This window comes from Calidris pugnax, unplaced genomic scaffold, assembly GCF_001431845.1.
Source record: "Calidris pugnax isolate Ruff unplaced genomic scaffold, ASM143184v1 scaffold41, whole genome shotgun sequence".
NCBI classification, from domain to species: Eukaryota; Metazoa; Chordata; class Aves; order Charadriiformes; family Scolopacidae; genus Calidris; species Calidris pugnax.
The window spans coordinates 8,205,103-8,227,262 of NW_015094509.1; the positions used below are offsets into that span (position 1 = coordinate 8,205,103).

General features: G+C 41.7%; 1 protein-coding gene across 3 annotated transcripts; it reads left to right on the forward strand.

The window, feature by feature from the left end:
* Positions 1 to 1,137: 1,137 nt before the first annotated feature.
* Positions 1,138 to 20,783, forward strand: NDUFAF6 (NADH dehydrogenase (ubiquinone) complex I, assembly factor 6). 3 transcript variants are annotated; one of them, XM_014965587.1, is made up of 9 exons: positions 1,138 to 1,330; positions 5,456 to 5,555; positions 6,473 to 6,595; positions 10,628 to 10,684; positions 11,822 to 11,924; positions 14,456 to 14,589; positions 16,350 to 16,451; positions 20,079 to 20,135; positions 20,640 to 20,783. In XM_014965587.1, exons 1-9 carry the CDS (start codon positions 1,149 to 1,151, stop codon positions 20,766 to 20,768), a joined length of 987 nt encoding a protein of 328 aa, XP_014821073.1. In that variant the 5' UTR covers positions 1,138 to 1,148; the 3' UTR covers positions 20,769 to 20,783. The 3 variants fall into 3 exon arrangements, with proteins under 3 accessions (XP_014821073.1, XP_014821072.1, XP_014821074.1); XM_014965586.1 differs by lacking the exon at positions 1,138 to 1,330 and adding an exon at positions 1,769 to 1,958; XM_014965588.1 differs by lacking the exons at positions 1,138 to 1,330; positions 20,079 to 20,135 and adding an exon at positions 1,769 to 1,958.
* The last annotated feature ends 1,377 nt before the right edge of the window (positions 20,784 to 22,160 follow it).

A 22,160-nucleotide genomic window follows, 5' to 3' on the forward strand; every position in this document is an offset into this window, starting at 1 on the left:
AAATAATGCTTAAGTGAGATCCCTAGCCTCCCTCTCCTCCTTGTCTCTGTGACACAAAATAAAGGCTTGCTCTTATTTCCAGACAGATGTCTTGTCACTTGAATGTCTCTGCCCACTCAAAACTCTCCCCATATTTACTGTGTGGCTTCACTTTACAGCTAAGCTAATGAACATTTGTATTACTGTCCACAGACCAGGCGATCCTACCTTCTCTCCAGCCCGCAGCCCCTTCCTTGGCGCTGATGCTTAGCTGACCATGCAGTGAACTGATTCAAGGCACCAAACTGGCAGAGAAACCAACTCAGGAAAACCAAAAGTGAGCAGTGGAGGCCTTTCTGCTGGTTTAACTCCCTGAAAAAAACAACTCACTGTACTATCAAATGGAGGTTAAAGGCAAGAGGACGGCAAGGCTGGGGATAGAAAGAAAAGCCATGCTGCTGTTGCTGCTCCTAATAACTAGGTTGGGCTATTTAATAGGTTGAACTGGTGTAGTTTTAAGATGAAACTGTTCTTAAGCACGGTGGCACTTTTGTGAGAATCTGCTGGCCTGCCCCCACATAGGCCAAACTTTGCAGGAGTATGGCTACTCCATCTGTGACTACAGGCCTAATGGGACCGTTCTGTCTCTAAATAAACTCCACCCGTCCTGTACTCTCTTCCAGCCAAGAGGGGGAAACAGGGCCTCTGTTGCAAAAACCTGAAACACGACATTTTACCAAGGAAGGAAGCCCTGGGGTCAGCTTTGCTGCCCAGGCAGAACTGCTCTGCTCCGCTCCCTCACCCAGCAAACCCGCCCCTGGAAGCCTCCTGTGCCACACTGCCCACAGCTAGAAGATTTTTACAATTCACCTTCCTCATTTTTTGGGGGGGGGAGAGGGGAGGATAATGCTATAAAACCCCGAGTGCCTGGTTTCCAAGGGAGTGGAGGAATTCACCTCAACCCGCCGCCAGCCGCGCCCGGCCCAGCAGCCGGGGGGGGAAACTGAGGCAAAAGGCCGGTGGAGGGACGCCATTTGCAGGACAACAAAAGGCCGTAGGGCTCCCGCATAAACCGCCGCATTCTCGGGTGCCATCTACCGGCACGGCTCTCCGTTAAATGTTCCCCCCGGCCGGGCTGCCTGACGGGAGAAGGCGGAGCGGCGGGCAGCATGGCGGCCACCGCCATGGCGCGGGGCGGGCTGCGCTACGGGCCCTGCCACCCCAAGCTGAGGGCGGCGGGAGCCCGCGGCGGCCTCCGGTGGCCGGGGCTTGGCGGCGGGAGGGCGGCGGCAGCGGGCTGGAGCCGCCCGGCGCCCGGAGGAGAGGTGCAGTACTGCGCCGAGCTGGTGCGGTGAGTGCCCGGGGAGGGAAGGCCTGCAACGCCCGGGGTTTCAAGGCCTGCAACGCCTGAGGTTTCTTTCTCCTCAGGGCTCGGCGGGGCTGTCGGAGGAAGGCTTGAGAGGGCTTCCCTCCTGACGGAAAGGCTTTTACAATTCACCTTCCTCATTTTTTGGGGGGGGGAGAGGGGAGGATAATGCTATAAAACCCCGAGTGCCTGGTTTCCAAGGGAGTGGAGGAATTCACCTCAACCCGCCGCCAGCCGCGCCCGGCCCAGCAGCCGGGGGGGGAAACTGAGGCAAAAGGCCGGTGGAGGGACGCCATTTGCAGGACAACAAAAGGCCGTAGGGCTCCCGCATAAACCGCCGCATTCTCGGGTGCCATCTACCGGCACGGCTCTCCGTTAAATGTTCCCCCCGGCCGGGCTGCCTGACGGGAGAAGGCGGAGCGGCGGGCAGCATGGCGGCCACCGCCATGGCGCGGGGCGGGCTGCGCTACGGGCCCTGCCACCCCAAGCTGAGGGCGGCGGGAGCCCGCGGCGGCCTCCGGTGGCCGGGGCTTGGCGGCGGGAGGGCGGCGGCAGCGGGCTGGAGCCGCCCGGCGCCCGGAGGAGAGGTGCAGTACTGCGCCGAGCTGGTGCGGTGAGTGCCCGGGGAGGGAAGGCCTGCAACGCCCGGGGTTTCAAGGCCTGCAACGCCTGAGGTTTCTTTCTCCTCAGGGCTCGGCGGGGCTGTCGGAGGAAGGCTTGAGAGGGCTTCCCTCCTGACGGAAAGGCTCCTGAATTTCCTGGAAAAAAAAAAGGGACTGGGGGTTTCTCCTCCGTCTCCCCCGGGCAGCCCCGGCCGCGAAAATAAGCCCTGAGGCGAGTGGTGCCGGTGGAAGAAGCTGGGCCGGGGCCCGGCCTTCTCGGGGGGGGAGGGAGAGCAAGGGAAACACGAGTCTTATTTAAAGCTTTATATGGATGGTTTAACTCGCACACGGCAAATTCCCTCCCCCGCTTCCCTCACAGCTGCTCGTCTTCGGAAATACTGGACTTTTCCATTTCGTTGTCTGGGCTTTTTTTGAGAGAAAGATCGCCGAAGTGGATGTTTAAAAACCAGAGCTCCTTTCAGATCTTCTTGGCTGCTGGGAAATAGCCAGGCTGCCCAAGGGCTGCCTGGAAAAATGAGCAAAAGTGGAGGAAATCCGACAGCTGGGCAGACAGCTCAAGTAGCTTCCCTGACCTGAATGCCGGAGGGACAGGATGCCTAGTTTTCAAAAGTATCCGGTTTTGGTGAAATCCAAAACACTCCAAGAGGAGCAGGAAGGCAGCCCAGACACCTCTGGGCCAGGCAAGGTTTCTTGCTTGGCTTCTGGGACATAAGCAGTGTGCGTAAACAAGGCCCTTAGCTGCTTTCTAGTCCACAAGGGTGCAGAGGTACAAAGTAAAAAATTAAACAAGTCTCCTCCTACAAAAAGACTTAAATACTTTCTCTTTGGATGCAGTTGCCCTAGATGGTTGACAGAAGCAGGGAGAAGGCTTCCAAGCGTGCATAGAAAAGAGTGGAACAGGATCATCTTCTCCAAGCTGATGTTTGTGAAAAATACAAAGGTGTGTGTGGGCAGCAGTGCTGTTTGAAGTAGGAAAACTAATGGGAAGAAATGTGACCATCTTAGATTTTCTACACAGCACCAAGCAGCAGACCTTTACAGGTGCATCAGAATGCATGGCTGGGCTGCATTTATTGTGATAAAACTTCAGATTGCAGCTTTGTTTTCCTGGTTACTCTACCCAGGATTTGCTTAATGGTTACTCAGTAGACTACAGGCTGTGTATATATTCAGGTAAAATATTTTCAGTAACAACTGTGAACAGAATAGTTAGGTTCCGAGGCCCAGAAGCTGAGATGGTTGAATTTAAACTTTTTTTTATTGTTGTTATTTTTGTTAAACCATAAAAAGGGCTACTTATAAAAATACACAAGCATTCCGAGTAATAAAATGAAAGGTGGTTATGCTTTTGGCATTATTTAATTGAAGCTGCTGTTCACAGTAGCTCATATATTGCACGTAACTCATGAAAAAATAAGAGGAAGAGGAAGGATTTACTATTCAAACAAATGAAACACTTGAGGCTCTGGAAGCATCAGCAGCTTCCCAGTCCTGAATTTGAGTCTCCCACACATTAGGAAGAACAACAACTGAGTTATGCTTTAAGGATGCAGATTTGTGCAACTTTTTGCAATATGCAAGATGTCTTGGGTTTTCCTTTTTTACATTGAATAACTTGTAAGCAAATAGCTTAAAGTTGTTTGATTAAAAATACGTTTCCCTAGCAGGTAACTTTTCTGACTCGTGATGTCTACTCCAGAAGACAAGCTTGTGACTTGGTGGCATTACAGAGTTTTTTAATATGGGAGAAATTATTTTTAAGATTTAAAATTTTTCACTATATTGAAAGTCCAGTACTGAACATAAACAATCTTTCATCCCTCTGTGAGTCCACATGGAAGTTTATTTGAGAGGGAAACTATGAAGAATACTCAATACCAGACTTAAGATCATTCCCTCATCTCTTCATTCCTTACCCACAAAGGGTATACACAAAGAGAGTTGGGGTGGAACATGATCTATAGCAATATCAGTTTTATTTTACAGGCTGAGGCTTAATGGGTCTGCTTTTTTACTGTTATGTCCAAGGGAGCACTGTCAACATAAAATTCACATTTCTTCCTGATTGTTTTCTTAGCTATTTTTTGCTACACTTAATTTTTAAGCTTAGAGCAATTGAAAAAAAAACAAAAACAAAAAACCAACAGAACAAACCCAGCACACCAACACTAGAGGGAAGACAAATTTCTCTATTGTACTGCTGTTTACTTTGTGTAATGCGTTTCTTTGTTTCCTTTCTGGAAGTTGAGGTGGTTCTGCCTTGTGTGGAAAACCCAGGCAAACTGCCTAACTGGAACTGGGAAAATGTGGCTGCAAACATTGCAGCTCTGCCCAGGGTGGGCATTACTGGATATTATTACAGTCAGCCTGGAAAAAAAAAATACTAGTTTTTTGTGCTGATCGTACTTTTGAGAAAGTGTCTTAATTGAGGGAGGCTTGGTGCATCTGTTCTTTAATATGAAGGTGACCTTTAAAGCTTGCTAAAATTCGCAAATGTAATTTTTATGTTGTTGTTGATGCATCTGGATTTGTGCCAAGCTCTAAAACAAGTTTCACAATTGTTGTGAAAACTCTAAACACTTGCGAGTTACCAGCTGCTGTGTATTGTAGGGGTAAGAACTTCTGTTAAAATCTCACTTCCTTTTTGTTTGATGCTAAAGGTAGCAACCCTAATAACCCTTGGTTTTAGTTTGGCTTTGCTATTTTAAGCTCACGTTCAAAAGAAATATGAGGACATGTAAAAGCAGCAGACTTCATGAAAATGAGTAAATGCATTTTCCTTGACACCTGCTTCTCCACTCCCGAGGTGAAACTTGGAGTTGCTGGTCCTGTTCCAATGAAGAATCAGGTTACAGGCTTACCAGAAGGTACAGAAAAATGTTGTTCAAAACAAGCAGTTTAGCTTTTCAGAGGTGACTCAAGTGTTTTTGTTCTCTACAGTTATGTATGATTTTGCAATTTAGGATTCTGTGCACTGTGGTTGTTTTCAATTTAGTGGCACACCCAAGTGGCCAAACAAAGGCATACCACTCCAGGTTGGCAACGAGTTACCTGCAGTGGAACTGCCAAGACCCAGAGTTTTTATGCTTTGCATATAGTTGCCAATAAACAAAAAACTTACTGGTTAAGCAAGTGTTCCTCTGCCAACCTCCAAAGCACAATCTTTTAAAGAAATGCGGTTTCATGTTTGGAACAGAAGTCTGGAAGTCGGACAATCTGGATTCTGTCTGCAGTTCTGCCACAGCCTTGTTCCATGCCTTTGGCCAAATATCTTGAGATCTGGAATTGAGAGGTGCAGTGAGAGTTCAGACAGCATCCCTTCTTTCTTCGAGTTTGTCTTATTTGGAAATAAGCTTAAAAGCTGCTACTTTTGCAACGTCGGAGTTTTGAACTGTAACTTATTGCTACTATTTTAGGACTTCATCAATAGCACAGCCAATTTACATAGAGCTATAAATAATAAATGTATTTTTTCATCCTTTTATAGAAAGCGTGACTATGAAGGGTTTCTGTGTTCTCTGCTGTTGCCTGCGGAATCTCGAACCTCAGCTCTTGCTTTGAGAGCCTTCAATGTGGAACTGGCTCAGGCAGGTATTAAAATATATTTGTGAACTTTGGAAATGTGAAATGACAGTTTGAATATTCTAAATTACACTAATAGTGGGTGTTTTGCGGAGATTAACTTTTTGTACTATAAGGGGCAATGAATAAAGTGTACAATGCAAACATCTAGCTTTGAATGGCCCTAGGAAAATAGCTAGCTTCCACCAGTTTATTTTGTTTATGTGTGTAGTTTTTCTGACTTTCCCCTTTGATGTGCATTTTGAAATTAAATTATAACAACCAGGCTGTGGTCCTTGATCCTGTTATGGGATTGCATCTATGTCCTGGCTTCAAATGCAGTGACTGAATCAGTGAAGTGCAGCTAAGTCCTATCTGTAGAAAGTCTGTCAAAAACTTGGATGATATAATCAGTCCCAGGTCTTTGTTGGCAGAAGCTGGGCGATGGAAAGGCTGCCAGGAGGCAAGTTTGCAATTAGAGTTTGTGGGAGGGGAGTGGCTGCAGTCTCTCCCCTTTGCGAGGTGGCCAGAAACTGCCAGTGCAACTGGGAAAGTTGGTAATGCTTGCCAGAAAGGAGCGATCCAGGAAATGTGCTGACCGAGCAAAATCCCAGATCAGATCCTGTGGGCTGTGCTTGTGGCAACCTGTGGTGCTGCGCTCCCTTGCTGCTGTTGCCTCTGCTTCTCTTCCTTCTGGGAAGAAAGCTAAGCTGAGGGTCGCCCAGGACTTGCTCTGTGGGTTTCAAAGTCAAGTTGTGGTGAAGGCTTTTTTTTTTTTTCACTCTCTGTAGTGTTCATATGCTTTATTGAGGAATAAATGTAAATTCAGAACCAAGATCTTTATCTACTGAGTTTGGGTATGTCCTGTGTCTCTCTTTTCAGTGTAGATAGAGCAAGTGCCTTAAAGACACTGTGAATTTCACTCCAGATGTATCCTTTCCAGATTAAAGACTCCATAACTCAGAAGACTATAGGATTGATGCGAATGCAGTTCTGGAGGGATGCTGTGGAAGATATATACTGTGATAACCCGCCACATCAGCCAGTTGCTACAGAACTGTGGAGGGTAAAGTATACTTTTATTGTCCTAAAATTCACTTAATTAAAATATTACTGTGGGAAATAACATCATTGCTTTGTGTTGCTGTGTTGCATGGTTAACAGCATTATTTTGTGTAAAACAGATAATGTAAATTGTGTTTCTGTGTGATGCTACCTACAACCAAAGAGCAGAGTTGGAGGATATTTAGGTAGGACCTACTTGGAGCGTCAAACTTCTGTGAACCATCTGCTTTTTTCTCTTTTGTTTAGCTGAAGGACAGAGTAAATTGTGGTAAGCTGTTAGCTGATAGCAAGTGAAGTGCCCGATTATACTTTCCTGAGCCAGTGCTGGTCCTGCCCAAAGAGATTAAGCTCTACAGAAAGAAAGACTGACCACAGAGGTTGAATTAGCAAGTAGAGTATGAGGAAAAGCCCAAGACCTTCATACCTAGTTACTGGATAATAAGAAGAATCTTAATACAGTCTTCTTCTCATGTCAAGAGTTGCTTGATGACTTCTATTTATGTATTATGTTTTGCACAGATCCTTTTGCGTGCATTGAGTAATAGGGAATGTACTTGTGAACTTAACAGTGCATTGAATAACAGAGAATGTACTTGTGAACTTAAGTTTATTTTTACCAAGGTGCCCGAGTTCTGCAGGCACTAGAACATCACACATAAAGTACACCTACAGATCTGTTCCCCTGCTGGTCATGGCAAAAGAAACAGGGGCTTTCTTGCAATATTTTTTGTTCCTATTTAGAGCTATCATTGATATGTTTGATGGATGATTGAAGGTCTGAAGGCAGTGTAAATGGATTTCCCCTTGACGCTGATATAGAACCACAGAATAATTTAGTTGGTTGGGATCTCTGGTTGTCATCTAATTGTCATCTAGTCCAATTTGCCATTCAAAGAAGGTTTAACATCAAAGTTCGATTAGGTTGTCTGGGTCACATTGAGTTGAATTTTGAATTTCTTTGGGGATGGAAATTCCATACATTGCTAACTTATGTTCTTAGGGCCGTGAGCCACAGCAAGTCTCAGAACCTTCCAAAAGAGCAGCTACTGTAAGGCCTCTGTAAGGTCAGAACCTTAATTTAGACTAAAGATCTCTGAGCTCCTGGACAGGAAAACCTGCAGTTTGTCTAGATCTCAATAGCTGAATGCAGTTAACATAGATCCCATAGGTAGGTAGTTTTATAACCCTGCTGAAAAACAGGCAGTGAAATGTGGAGTCTTCATCCAAGTATTCATCTGCTTTGTTCCTGTTAAAATTCTGGAGAATTAGGACACTCACAGTAATGCTGAGTTAGAACAATGCAGTTCCTGCAGGATTGGAGCATTTCACTTGTTGCTGTCTTGGCTTCACATCCACTCTTTTGCACCTCTGAGACCACAAGAATGAATCCTTTCCAAATCGTCTTTCAGTGATTTTTGGCAGTGCTGAAACTGTCTCCTGCCCCCAACTCTTCCTTCAAATGTGAAATAAAACGTAAGGGAGCATTTGTTCCTGTCTGTCACCACTCATGTTTAGATTAAAATTGGAATTTAAACAAGACACAGTTTGTTTAACTAAGAGAAAACATAGGTAAAGCCAAGAAGTAAAATAAAGGAAAAACACCTGTTACAGTCACTTTTAGGAGGACTGGAGCTATTCATAGGTGTCTCCAGCTCAGATTATCTAAGTGTGTGCATTAGCCACAACAAAGCGTTCGTACAGTTAGAATGAAGACTGACAATCATTGTGAGTCTTTTTATGGGATTATGGGAGGTGAAGATGCACCTAGGGTGATATTTTAATGCAGACATTAAAATGCAGAACTGGTCGTTTTGCATGTCAATCTGTCTGTGCCTTTGCTTTTAATTTCCTTCTTTCTATCTCTCTTTGAGCATACAGCAAACTTGCCAGGAACAAGACCGTTTTCTCCCAAAATGCTTTTGTCTCCTGTCCAAGGAGGAACTCGCTTTAGTGTGGCTCAACTTACTTTTGTTTCTAAAGATAACCTCTCATTTAGTTGTCTGATTGAGTGGGTTAGGTACAAGTTAGTTTGGGATACGATTGTATATATTCTTTCGACTGCTTTTCATTTCAGGCTGTTTGTGTGTGTGTCAATGGAGGGTGGAAATGTTTATTAGTAGAACTTCTAAAAAAACCCAGAACGTTGTCCTGGTTTAACCCCAGCTGGCAACCAGGCACCGCACAGCCGCTCACTCACTCCACCTGGTGGGATGGGAGAGAGAATGGGAAGGTTGAGATAAAAGCAGTTCAATAGTTAAAAAGAAATAATAACAGCAATAATCATAAAAATTGTAAGGAAAAGAGGAAAAAAAAATAACAAAGAGGTGAAAAATAAAACGCAAGGAAGACAAGTGATGCAAATGAAAACTGTTGCTCTCCAGCAGCTGTCTGATGCCCAACCAGTCATATAGTGTGGGGTACCCCTTTGGTCAGTTGGGGTCATCTGTCCCAGCTGTGTCCCCTCTGAACTTCTCCTTCATCCCAGCCTGCTCGCTGGCGAGGCAGGTGAGAGCAGAAAAGGCCTTGAAGCTGCGTAAGCACTGCTTAGCAGTAACTAAAACATCCCTCTGTTATCAGTGCTGTTTTCAGCACACCCAAAACATAGCCCCATACAAGCTGCTATGAAGAGATTTAACTCTATTCCAGCCAAAACCAGCACAATATTTAGATGTAAATCAACCAGCACATTTGGGTGTAAATCATTCAGCTATTGAGATAATAATTGCAACCCTTTCCAGCAGCGAAGACTGCCAGTTACAGTCCTTTCTCACAAAACAGAAAATTGGTTTTGAAGTAGGAGAAAGAATTGGCCTATCTCTGTGATAAGATTTCACCTTGCATATGATTTCTCTAAAGGAAGACCAATATAAGACAATCCAAAGAGAACTGTTTGTGAAATAAGATGTTGAAAAATAATTCACAAAGTATTTCTGGGAGCTGTGATAGCTCTGAACACTGCAGAGCGCCGGAGTGAGCTAACAATCCAACCTGATCTGCTGACCTGTGTGCTGAAGATGTGATTTTATTTCTACATTTCAGCAAATACCCCAAGAATGACCTATTTGAAGAGCACATCTTCACAATTGTTCAAGAATGTTACTGCCATTCTTAGAAGGATTTGGAAAGACACCTGAACTCAAAACTATGGCAGAGCTGTTAATAGAATCAGTATGGCTTTTGCAAGGCATATTTTATGTGTGCTCTTTTCTTGCTGTTAAGTTTGTACGAGGACAATTTTGATTTTCCAGAATACTGATTTATCATGTTGAATGTGTTCTTGAAGTTTTGTATATCCCAGAATACTCATGTTTGGATTCCAAGAGTTTTATGCACTATTAAAGTACATAAATAGCCTTTAATAATATTTCTAGAATTATTAATAGCTCAGCTCTCAGCGACGTTAACATAAACTTACACAGCAACTGTATGATATTTGTTCTTACTTTTCGGTCCATTTTTAACATATGAAAAGTGAGGCCTAATTCTCTGTTAATTTTTGTGGAAGAAGCCAATTTTTAAAACTTCTGCAAAATGAGGCTCTGTGTGTTTGAATTAAGGTAGCTCAAAATGGATGCAACGTGCAAATTGGTTAATTTAGCAGAACTCAGTTTGGTGCTTTAAGACTTGACCTCTGAGTATTTCAAGGATTCAATTTACAAAATGATACTCAAAGCAAACAAATGAGAATCAAAACTGACATTCATAGTTATAACTTAAGATTCGCCTTTTCATGTACCAAGTACTTCCTCAGGCAGATTTTGTTGAATCAACAAGAGGATCTAGTCTTGTCAAACCTTGAAAAAATATTTACAAATATAATGGATGAAAAGAAGTTGAAAGTGAGGTGTAAAGGCTAAGATTGTGAGAAATGTGCCCCATAAGTTGTGTTTATAAATATTTGTGTTACTGCAGCCTTTCTGACAGCATGGCCTGCAAAAAAAAGGATTGTCTAAAATATATTTCAGACTTTGTAATGCCATACTACCATCAGTTTGTGTACATTAACATGGCTGTTTTATTTGATAATTTTCAGGCTGTCAAGAGGCATAACTTGACTAAAATGTGGTTCATGAAGATAATTGATGAAAGAGTAAGTACTTTCCATTCAAGGACTGATTCTATTTTTAGTTGCATGTGGGTTATTTTTCCCCTTCATTTTATGTGTTTGTGTGTAAAACAAAAGTTTATGAAATTCATTTTTTCCAGACAGTAGTATTTCTTTTTAAGAATGGTACTGCTATATTTCCTTTTAATTCTCCCTTGATGCCTCTACTCATAATTTCTGCTCTTTCTGGCCAAAACTGCTAACAGAATCCTTTGTTTAGTTTTGCTTAAAAATAGATATCGTTTGTGAGTCAATATCTTTCTTGTTTGTGCTCTTACAACCAGTGTGTCTGTGCTCATGTTTTCTGCTGCTGGTCTCTATTGCTGATTTGAAGTGCTTACTCCTAGAGGTAATCTGTTTGGAGTTGCAATTAGATACCTTTCTGGATATAAGTGAGGGAATTTCCATCCTATGGGATTGAGTAGCAAGGTCTGCTTTAGAAGAATCTCTGACACAAGGCAAGAATGAATAACTGAGGGCAGGAATTTCTTAAGCTGGCTCTGCTGCTAAAGGTAGTGTCTCATGAAGTGATACCTTGAGAAAATTGACGGTCAGTTACTTGCAGAGTGTCATAGCTATGAAAGACTTCAGAGCTTTTTGATCTTAAGACTGGTATGTTTTAACCACAAAAGCCACTAGGACAGAAAGAATGCTGGAGGATGTTATATTTAGAGGGATGTTTGCATATGACTTTGAAACTCAGGTGTGTATTTGATGGATTGATTTTTATGCATGTTTTTAAAAATACATTTCTGTTTATCTAAATTTCTCTGTTGCAAATTAAGTATTAAAATTGGCAACCCTGTAGTGTAAGACTACCATATGATGTTTTGTTTCAGCTGTCTATTTTTTAATGAATTCTGATTTCTTATTGCAAAAGGTTATATTTGCACCAGTAACCAAATTTGGCTGCAGTTGCATGTAGTAACTTGGTTACGCTAGACTTGCTTAAACTTTAATGACTTTAACTACTCCTATCTGAGTTTATACTCTCTTTCTGTCTCTTAATTTTGTCCTTTTTTTTTTTTAAATAGTGGATTATGCTGACCTGACTGTAGTAATAAACTTGCACAAATAGCAGTTACATTTATGTTTTACTGAAATTCTGTATTCTTATTACAGGAGAAGAATTTGGATGATAGAGCGTACCGTAACATCCAGGAGCTTGAAGCGTACGCTGAGAACACCCAGAGTGCTCTCCTGTACCTCACCTTGGAAATGCTGGGTAGGCATTTTCCCCTTTTTAGATTTTGTTGATGAGTCGTTAGTGCAGGTACAGTATTTATTGATGTTTCCAAAAGCCCACTCTCTACCCACTGGAGTTTAATTTCAGTAGAAGTTGTCTTAGTTAATACTTCAGATGTGTTCTGAAGGCTCAACCATAAATCTGCAATCTTAGTGCACCTGCCCTAGAACTAAGTCCTTCTCTTTGAAGCTGCTCAGTGGAAAGCTCATTGAAGTGAGGTTTCCTACTGCTCTGTTCGTTGTTGCTTAGCACTGTTTTGTCTTTTCTTGCTCCTATTACAGAGTGTGGTAAATTCAGCTCATCACAGTATTTTCTGATTTTCCCGCTTAGAATCATAGAATTGCCCAGGTTGGAAGGGACCTTTCAGATCATCTAGTCCAACCATCAACATAACACTGACAAAAACCATCACTAAACCATATCTCTAAGCGCTATGTCTACCCATCTTCTAAATACCTCCAGGGATGGTGACTCCACCACTTCCTGGGCAGCCTTTTCCAATGCTTGACAATCCTTTTGGTGTAAAAATGTTTCCTAATATCCAATCTAAACCTCTCCTGGTGCAAATTGAGGCCATTTCCTCTTGTCCTATCGCCTGTGACTTGGGAGAAGAGAGCAACCTCCACCTCGCTACAGCCTCTTTTCAGGTAGTTGCAGAGGGTGATAAGGTCTCCCCTCAGCTTCCTTTTCTCCAGGCTAAACAACCCCAGTTCCCTGAGCTGCTCCTCATAACACTTGTGTTTGAGACCCCCTCACCAGCTTCGTTGCCCTTCTCTGGACACGCTCCAGCACCTTGGTGTCTTTTTTAGTAGTGAGTGTTTGTTCTGACTTGTCAGAACACAAACTGCTCTAGTTCATCTGCAGCTGTTGTTCTATATCGTGGTGGTGTACCCTGGTTATCTTGAAGCAGCTGACTTCTCAACCTATAAACTTCCCTGGGTGATGTTGTAAATTTGGGTCTGAATTCTCTCCTCTCCCCTTCCTAGAAGTAGGTTAGCTATCACTAATTGAATAGCTAGAAAAAACACAACAAAGAAGATATGATCCTTGTGGTTAAGAGGAAGTATCTGTGTCATGTCTAATACAAGAGTAACAAATTGGGAAAGAGCTGCTCATTTGCAGTGAAGAAAAGGGTGACTTTCTTTCTTTTAGGTGTCTGTTGCATTATGGAAATATTCCCTGTATGAGCTTAGATGTAAGAGAGGCAGGAGAATTATCATTATTTAGTAGTATTTATTAGTATTTTATTAGTTATTATTTACTAGTAGTATTATCATTTAGTAGCATTTAGTACTGTAGTAGCAATATTTTGCTTTTGCTTATCAAGTAGTCTGATAGCAGGCCAATGCTGAGGGTGAAAGGGTTTAAAAAGTAGAGAGAGAGAGAGATACGGTGAGCACATTTTTCTTGGGAAGAAATGAAGAACCTCTCTCTTAACCTCTGATGTTTGCTTCCTCAGTAGGAAATCAGTGAAATGTTGCAAGTGTCTTTCTGAACTTCTGGTTGAAGAAATGTGGGAGTATGAGAAATATTGGTGTCTTCCATTCTGAGAAATGTCTCTGATCCTGAAGAAGTTCAGTCATGCTTGGGTCACTCCTGTTACAAGTCAGATGATCCTTCTCTTGAAAAATCTGTTGTGGGGGTGTCTGGATTTTCTAGGTGCCCTGTTGGTCATGTTTAACTTCTCCTAAATATACCAGTATAACAAAATACCTAAGCAAAAGTCTGCCTCACTGCATATTAAACAGGGAACTTCTGTGGGTTTTTTTCCACAAATGGAGGAATTGATTGAACCCAGCCCTTTTCTTGGCGTTTCCTATCAGCAGTCTTTTCTAGACTAGGGAGACTTGGTTTCATCACAGGTCACGTTTGCTGAATTTATTGTGCTTTTTAGCTTCTTTGTTCCTGACCTGTCTCCAGTTTGTGTGTATCTCTCCCAGTAGTAGTGCTGCTTTATTCTCACTGATTTTGGGTTACTTCTTTTGTCAAGCTCATTTTGACTGGTAATTTTGTTGTCCAAAGTCCTGGTACTTCCTTCCAGCTTCCATTTAAAAATATTAATATTATGCTCTGTGATTCATTGCCTACGTAGTTAGGAGTTTGGTACTACTCAAGAATTTTGTTAAACCTTTTCATGACCTCACTTGTGGGATGTATTCCCAGGTTGAGCATGAGTCACTCCAAACTCTTACACTTTTGTTTTTTATTTTTTTTTAATTCCTAGGTGTATGTAAAGCCTGGGCTTCCCAGTCAGTATCAGTATGTTATATCCATTGATTCTTCCAAGCCCCACTCTGCTTTCTGCTGCCGTTGCCAAAATAAGTCCATGTAGTCTGCCTATAGCCACTCTTCTGCAAAGACTTACGAGATCCATGTGAGGCTCAGGCATCTTGTACACCCAGTATGATTTTCAGGTGTTGGTTGGGCTCGTTGGTCTCATCTAGGGAATATTATACCCCTCAGAAGGCCTGGTGGTGTGTTTCTAAACGTTATTATTTCTGCAATTCTAGGTGTGAGGGACATCCATGCCGACCACGCCGCCAGTCACATTGGGAAAGCACAAGGCATAGTTACCTGTCTGAGAGCAACTCCCTATCACAGGACGAGACAGAAGGTCTTTCTTCCCATGGACGTTTGTATGTTGGTAAGGAGAAGCAAGTTGTCTGGAATTGCACAGTGTAGTGTCTCTAACTGTGTCTCTCAACACTAGATATGAGATTGTAATTTATTACGCCAGAAAGAGAACACCTTTTTGCTCTATTTTAACACTCTCTGCTGTGGCCTAGGAATATGCCATTGTCATGGTTTTAGATCTTTTGGGAGGTGAGAGGAGTGACCTTCGTGAAACTCCAGGGTTTCTGCTTTTTTATCTTTTAATTTTTTTAGTGAAATATAGTACTATTTTAGCTTTCAGGAATTTTTCCATTTCTGCATAGAAATACACATATGGAATGGGGGCCTGGGTTTGGGGGGTTTTATGTTGCTTTTATCTTTTTTTCTTTTCCTATCCCCCATAAAGGAAGCACTGTGAGAAATTTTAATTCTGAACAACTTTCTAGGGTTTCTCTTTACTGCCTTTTCATAAATGTGCTGGTGGTTTGGGGTTTTTTGGGAGGTTGGGTTGTGGGGTTTTTGTTACATATTTGATAGCTATAAGCATACATTCCATACATTGCTGTAGGAGATGGTATGGTCCTCCAATTTAAACTGTACACCTAATTTGCATTGGAATTTAGCAGATCTTGCAATTTGGTAAAATGGGATTAAAACGCCAATTTTTTTTTTTAGTTCTCTGTCTAGATTTGTAGGCATCGCAGCTGTTATTCCTTCATCTCCAGTCTTGATTTCTAAATGTTAATCCTGTTCTTTTTATACTTAACCAAAATTTATATAATTATGGTGTTGCTTAAGTGCAGTCGTGTTAGTATTTTCTGAATATAATTTCAACACAATGGAAAGTTTTGATTTGAAATTCAGTAATTTAGGTAGTTGCAAAAATTAGGTAGATTCTAGGTCAGGGTTATAAGACTGCAGAGAGGAGTTGTGCCCCCTGCTTTCAGCCCTTCTGGGACTGGATGGTGTGGGAGGCCTTCCAAGTTCGTAGCTTTTCAAACACAGCCTGAAAATTCGCAGTCATCCTTTGCCACGGAAGGTGTTTTACGGTGGAGCTGTTAAAAACAGCTTGCATCCCTTCTGTGCAGACCGAGCATCTTGTGAGTGCTTCAGCTGCTGGTGGGCATCACAGAGTTCTGCTGGAGTCTCTGTCTCCTGTGAAGCCCACCTGCCTGCCTTTCCACAGCTTTCACATGTCTGGGTGGTGGTGAGAGGATCGGGCAGCAGGTGCAGTTCTGAATATACCATATTATGTCCTACAGTGGTCACCACAGTCAAAGAATAAGTTTGGGGTTGGTTTTTTGGGGGATTTTTTTGGTTAGGGTTTTGTGGTTTGGTTTTTTGGCAAGCCTGGTGGTGTACACCAATCCCAAGATAGTGACTGACTTCATAAGACAGCGTGGCTTCTGTGTTAGCTGCTACTGGCTTTCTTCTCTTTAATATGGATTCTTGGATTAGGGTTTTAAAAACTGAGCATCTAAACTAATCTAAATTCCCAAAACGTTAAAATCTGACTTGGTTATCCGACTGACCACAAAGTCTTTAGGGAAGAAATTCATGCAGCGAGAGTCTGTACCAACTGTTCTCTTTGTTCTCTTGATTATTTTTTTTTTCCCCAAGTGACTTACAAAAAAAAGAAATAAAAAAGGAGGGGGCAGTGGTAAAACACTTAGGCTGATTCAGTCTTGTGTCGCTAGTTTTGTTGCTGGGACGGGTTTCTTAGAAGCTAAAATGGAAACTTTGTACTTACTGAGGATTTTTTCTCCTTTTGATTTTCCTTCCAATGTCTAGCATGGAGTTTCACAAGAGGATTTCATAAGAGGCAAGCAAGAGAAGAATGTGAGAGATGTAATTTACGACATTGCCAGCCAGGCCCATATTCATCTAGAACATGTGAGATTCCTTCCCTTTTCCTTATTTTATTAAATATAATTGATGCTGATCTTTACAAAGCACTGTACGTGCTTAGAAGATTTTACAGCTGCATACTTAATTTCAAATATTTTACCTTTAATTACTTCGAGAGTAAAAAACAAACACACAAAACCTTTAAATATTACTACTTCTGTAAATATAGTACATTTATCTGTATGTAGAGGAGGCAGTTTACTCACAGCCAGGTCCAGTTGCAGATATGTATAAATACTGCCTAAAAGCCTGATAACTGGGAGAGAAATCTTCAAGCAGAGCTTTATAAAAGGTGGCTCCATGCCAGCGTGGGAGCAGTGCCCCAGAAAGTGCTTCTGCAGATGGTATTTCAGGGCACAGCGGAACAGCTGCCAGGGAGGCACAGCCTGTTGCCTTTAACTGCTGGTTCCTGGGTGTGGGAGGGGGGGAAGCATTCCCTAACATGACCAGCCACGCTCAAAGCCATGGTGGGAAAGGTGCTTTCTTGTATTGTTTCTTTTCTGGCTCCCAGACAAGTGCGTTAGGAAAGACTGTATTTGTTTGGAAGAGTGGATAATGAATCCTGAAGAACTGCAGAGCCCTACTCTGGTTTTCTTTTACACTTTTATTTTAGCTACGCTCAGAATTGCTTCTTGGTACATAATACAAAAGCAAAAGAATGTTTCATCAGCAACGCTGTGTCTGCCTTTATCTGGCAAATAAGACTTGCAAGAAGCACTGTAAAGAGTTTCTTGTGTCTACAACTACATGTATGCTTATACTTTGAGTACTGCACCCAATACTTCCAGTCAAGGTGGTCTGAAAAGATACCATTTCAAAGTAAAGAAATGCCAGATTTATCTTGGCATTTGCACCATTACTGTAATCCTCAGCTGCAGTGTTAGTGATCACAGTATTTTATGCAGTAGAGAGAGCAGGGAAGCCCTTCATTTTTCTGAAGGTAGAATGAGGCATCCCTGGTTTGTCCAGTCAGTGGTTAGTTAGCTGATTAATGTTTATATTTTTTGTTAATAATTTGTAGCCTTGGGCTTTATTTTTAAGACACACTATTTATAATTTGCATTTAATGCATTCCTGTTCATGTTGTTTCACCTATGTCTCAGTTTTTGTTGTCACATGCCCAAGGAAAGTGTTTATTTCGTTTAGAAGCAGGGAACAGAGACAAAGAAAATGCAAGGTCAAAACTGTCTACTGTCATTGTTCAAGCTGATACATTTTGATTTTTCTTTTTTTATTCCCCCCCCTCAACCCATAATGCACTGTGTATAAAACCCATTGACTTTGGTTACAGTTGTGGCTTACAAAAATGCCAAATTCCTGGCCTGAAATGCCTTGTATCAATGATGGGAGGGATGGAGAAGGAGCAACGTGGATTTATTGTCCAGCTGTTTAAAACTGGGTAGTTGGTATTGCATGGAAACTTGGGGGCAGAAGCAGGGAGAGAATTCAGTTCTTAGTGCGTTGGGCCCCTGATTATTCCCATCAGGGCAGAACCTTACCCCTGCCTGCCTTCCCACTCCATTCCTGGGGCCCTGCCCTTGGTACACACCGGGAGGGACCTGTGGAAAAGCTGCAATGCAATCATGCAATTGGGGTTATACAGAAAAGTATCAACACAAGGAAACCACATCAGGGCAGCTTTAGCGTTTTATTGAATTGAATATTGATCTTGGCAGGCACCCCCCCCCTTTTTTTTTTTTTTTCTAATGGATGGGTTATATCATGTTAATTAAAATTAAAAAAAAGGCCTCTCTGAATACTTGCTTCCAGCCTCCATCATCATCAGTGAAGAATAATTGACAGTGCAGGATCTCTAGAGTGTTCAAATCACTTGGACTGGCAATAACTGGCAGTAATGACAGGGGATTAGCCTCCTTGATAATCAGACGGTCTTTGTTAATGCAAGGGTAAAGATACTTTCTCCCCTAATGGATGAAATGGACTTTTGCTGGCAGCATTTGCTGGGTACTTCAAGACTTTTGGTGAATGTAATGGGCTGATGCCTTTAAACGCATCCATTCTCTGGTATAAAATCACCATCTCGTTTTGCCCGAGGGTCTTTTGAGTCAGGTAGGCTCAGTCTTACTTGTAATTACAGGGTGGGGTAAAGTTTACACCTGCAGAGAGGTTTCAGCAATCTCAGCGTTTGTTACACAAACCAGGAATTTTGGAGGCTGAGGGTAACAGTTACCAGCTCCCTTTCATTGGCAGAAGGACCATAATCCTCAAATGCTAAATGAATCTCGGTGATATTGTATGAAACACATTGTAGTAACGTGGTGCTTCATCTTGGGACAAAAGTTCCTGAAGTGTGGTTGGGTCTTCTGATACTGCAACTGCCGACCGGCAGAGGGCAAAATAAGATAATGAAGGCTGCAGTGTGTGTTTTATTAGAATAAAAGCATATAATAGAAGTGCTCTGTCAGTCCCCCGGTGATCCTTTTGAAAGCCTGCGAATACATTTACATCTTCCCCTTTTTATCTCTTAAGCACTCCCTCCCCCATTCCTCTTTAAAAAGAAAGTCTCCTTTTGGCTTTTTGCATTTATCTCAATTCTGCTGGATCATTACAGACTCAATTTACCAAGGAAGATAACGTGCTTTCTGATTGACATGTGACCCATTCTGGGTTAAGAAGGTCAAGCAAGATTACTTTCTTTTTTTCATCTCGCAATTAAGAATAGCGAGGCAGAGCGTCAGATCAGGGAAGAGCATTTTCCTTTTTTATATCTATATGTAAGTGTACGTATGTTATTGCATCTCAAAGTTTTAAAATCATTTGCCCCCTGAAAAGATTAAATATTTTTCCGTCCTAAAGTTTCAGTCTGATTTTCCCAATTGTCAGGAAAGATCCATGGAAAAATACCAGAAACTCATGGATACTCATCAGTATTCATAAAGGGTGGGTTGGTTGGTTTGTTTAACCTGTAAGAAAAGTCAAAACAAGGAGGCATTTTGTATTTATAAATAAGCATTACAGGAGAATTTGCTTCAGCTCTGTTAAACGTACCTGAGTTGTACATGGGTTTAAATAGTGGATTTGATTCAGCCGTGGGTTAGACTCTTGTTTATACAAAGATGTTGAGATCCTTTCAGAGCCCCATAAATGTAAATGGAGCATAACTGGGCTTCTGGGACTGATGGCAACAGAGCACCGAAAAGATGCACTCAGAGAAATGCATTTCTGGTCTTCCATCACTTCTGTCTCTTGGGAGGAGAGTTATTTGGCAGGAGAAGAAAGTGTTAAACAATATTTATCAAATGCAACTTGGAGCTTTGTTGGAACAGGGGCTGCTAATTTACATTGGTTTATTATATGTAAACTGTAAGGTCAAAACATGTAAGCATTTTAGCGGGCCTCTCCCAGTATTACATACTTTCAGTGTAATTACTTTTGTGTACAGTGAGGGATGGTGCTGCTTTGCACATAACGAAAAATTACAGTTTCAGGATGTCAAAATAAAAAGGGACGAAGCTCATAATACAGTCTAGTGGCTCTAGCCATTGTATATAATACTTGATGTTTAATCTGAAACGTAAAACTCTCCTGCTAAGTATGTTTGTTTGTTTTTTTTTTTCTTTTTTTCTCCCACCTTACCCCATTTACTTTCAGGCTAGATCTTTCAGTAAGAAAGTTCCTGCGAAGGCATACCCTGCTTTTCTCTGTACGGTGGGTGTGATGTCATGCACTCTTTAAGCGATGGACTGATTTCTGTGCTAATCTGTGTGTGAAGAGTAGAGTATCAAATTAAACGTGGTTAACAATGCGTCATCACGTGTCTGTTTGGGGAAGATGTAATACCTAAAACTTCGGAATATCAGAATGTGTCTGATTCTGGAACCAAATAGTTTTGAGCAACACTTTGCATCCTTCTTCTTTAACCAAATAATTTCGCCCAAGATGTCTGTATATTCATAGAACATTGCAAGGGCCCAAAATCTTGTTTATTTTTATGATTTGCTGGTTGGTCTAGTAAAAAATAATGCTTCTCTTCACCAGACCTGCCTTTTTTTATATCCTTTGAATGGGATGGTTACGCTACGGTTTAATAAAACAGGCAAACTGTCACCCATTTTTTGCCGTTCTCCATTCGGTTTCATGTATTGCTTTTTAAACTTAATGCCCCGTTATTTGTGTGCACCATATGGACTAAGCTTTTGTCTTCTTTTCTAGGTTGCTTTAGATGATTATTTATGTAATATTCGAAAAGTGGACTTCAATATATTTCATCCAAGCTTACAAAAGAAGAGTACATTATTACCATTGCATTTATATATTAGATCTTGGAAAAAAACGTATTAAATTTTTTTAATACGAGTTTCAGAGTGCCGAGTTTTTTTTTTTTCTTTACTGTCTTAACTTGATAGAAATGTTAAGTGTCTGACTTCACACTTCTGCAAAGTGCAGTTCATGGGAAGCAGCAGATGCACATGAATTGTAGCTGTCAGCTTCCTGGCAGTAGTTAAGTTTGTTCTTGGAATATTAGGCCGATGTCTCTGCTTCGCATGTCTGCCAAGTCATATGTCCTTGTCTGAGATTACTTTTCTTGTCTTTCCTGTAATAACAGCAACATGATAGAATTCTTCTTGAACAAATTCTCTGTTAATGGATACTTCTGACAGTTCTGACACTTTTTTTATTTTTCTTTTTTTTTTTTCCAGTAAAGAAATGACTGCGTTGTTTGTGCCCAAAAGCAGTTACAGTAAATGCCTTATAAATCAGCTGAGCAGTTCTGTTCAGTGTGAGGAGCAGACTTCTTGCAAGTCCTAACGATGCTTCGTAGTTGGAAGAATAAGCACATACATTTGAATGCGAGCAAACTGTCAGGAAAAGCTTTAGCTGTTCTGATTATGTAGTATTTATGTAGAATTTCAGAGCGGTGAAATAGAGCTGTAGTACAGAACCATCTAACTGTGTGTTGAGATCGGGCCTTGAAGTAGCTACAGGCAGTGGGAGAAGAGCTTTACAACGTAGGAAGAGAACCTTTATCCAGTTGTTATCTCTTGACTGCAGCCAAAGGCGTTTCCAGCCTCCTGTGAGGCTTCCCTGAATTCCTTTGGCACCGTGAAGAAGCGTATTCCTGCATGTTCCAGGTCATTCTAGTCCTCCCTCTCTGTAAAGATACCGCTCTGGGTTTTTTTGGTGGGAGATTACTGGGAGCTTTGTACTCAGCCTCTTTTAGGATCAAGGTAAATATTTCTGTTTGATTTGTTGTTTGGTAAAATAATACTTCCTAACATCCAGCTTGATTCAGTTGCACAAATCCGGTAGTTTATTCTGCCGTCATCCTTGTTCTATTAAATAGCTGCTTTTCCCAGAGATTTTTTTTTTTTTTTTTTAATCAGGGTTAATCTCCCCAGATGCTTGGTTGTATAACAGCATCCTGTATTTTAGTGTACAATGCTACAGTGATGGACTTCTGAGAACCAGATTCATGGCTTTTTTTAATCACGGAAACTGTCAGCATGGTAGAAATCTTAGGAACCCAACATTAAATCCTTCCTTTGGTGATTTTATTTTACATGTTTGAAGTCGGTTTGTGGTATGGATCTTGGTTAATTCTGCAGTTTCCTACTCCCGAGTAAGACATTTCCCTTTGAATTTGTTCAGCTCAGGATCTTGGTATCTGTATTACTAGAGGTGTGATAATCAAGGTTGATATGAACCTAGAAAAACCCGTGTGTAGTGCATTGG

Excerpts from the sequence above, each read along its gene's own strand:
- NDUFAF6 (XM_014965587.1), top strand. The coding sequence starts at position 1,149 with ATGGCGGCCACCGCCATGGCGCGGGGCGGGCTGCGCTACGGGCCCTGC. Across the intron at positions 14,590-16,349 it reads CCATGGACGTTTGTATGTTG|CATGGAGTTTCACAAGAGGA; the intron begins GTAAGGAGAAGC and ends TCCAATGTCTAG. Across the intron at positions 20,136-20,639 it reads ACCCTGCTTTTCTCTGTACG|GTTGCTTTAGATGATTATTT; the intron begins GTGGGTGTGATG and ends CTTCTTTTCTAG.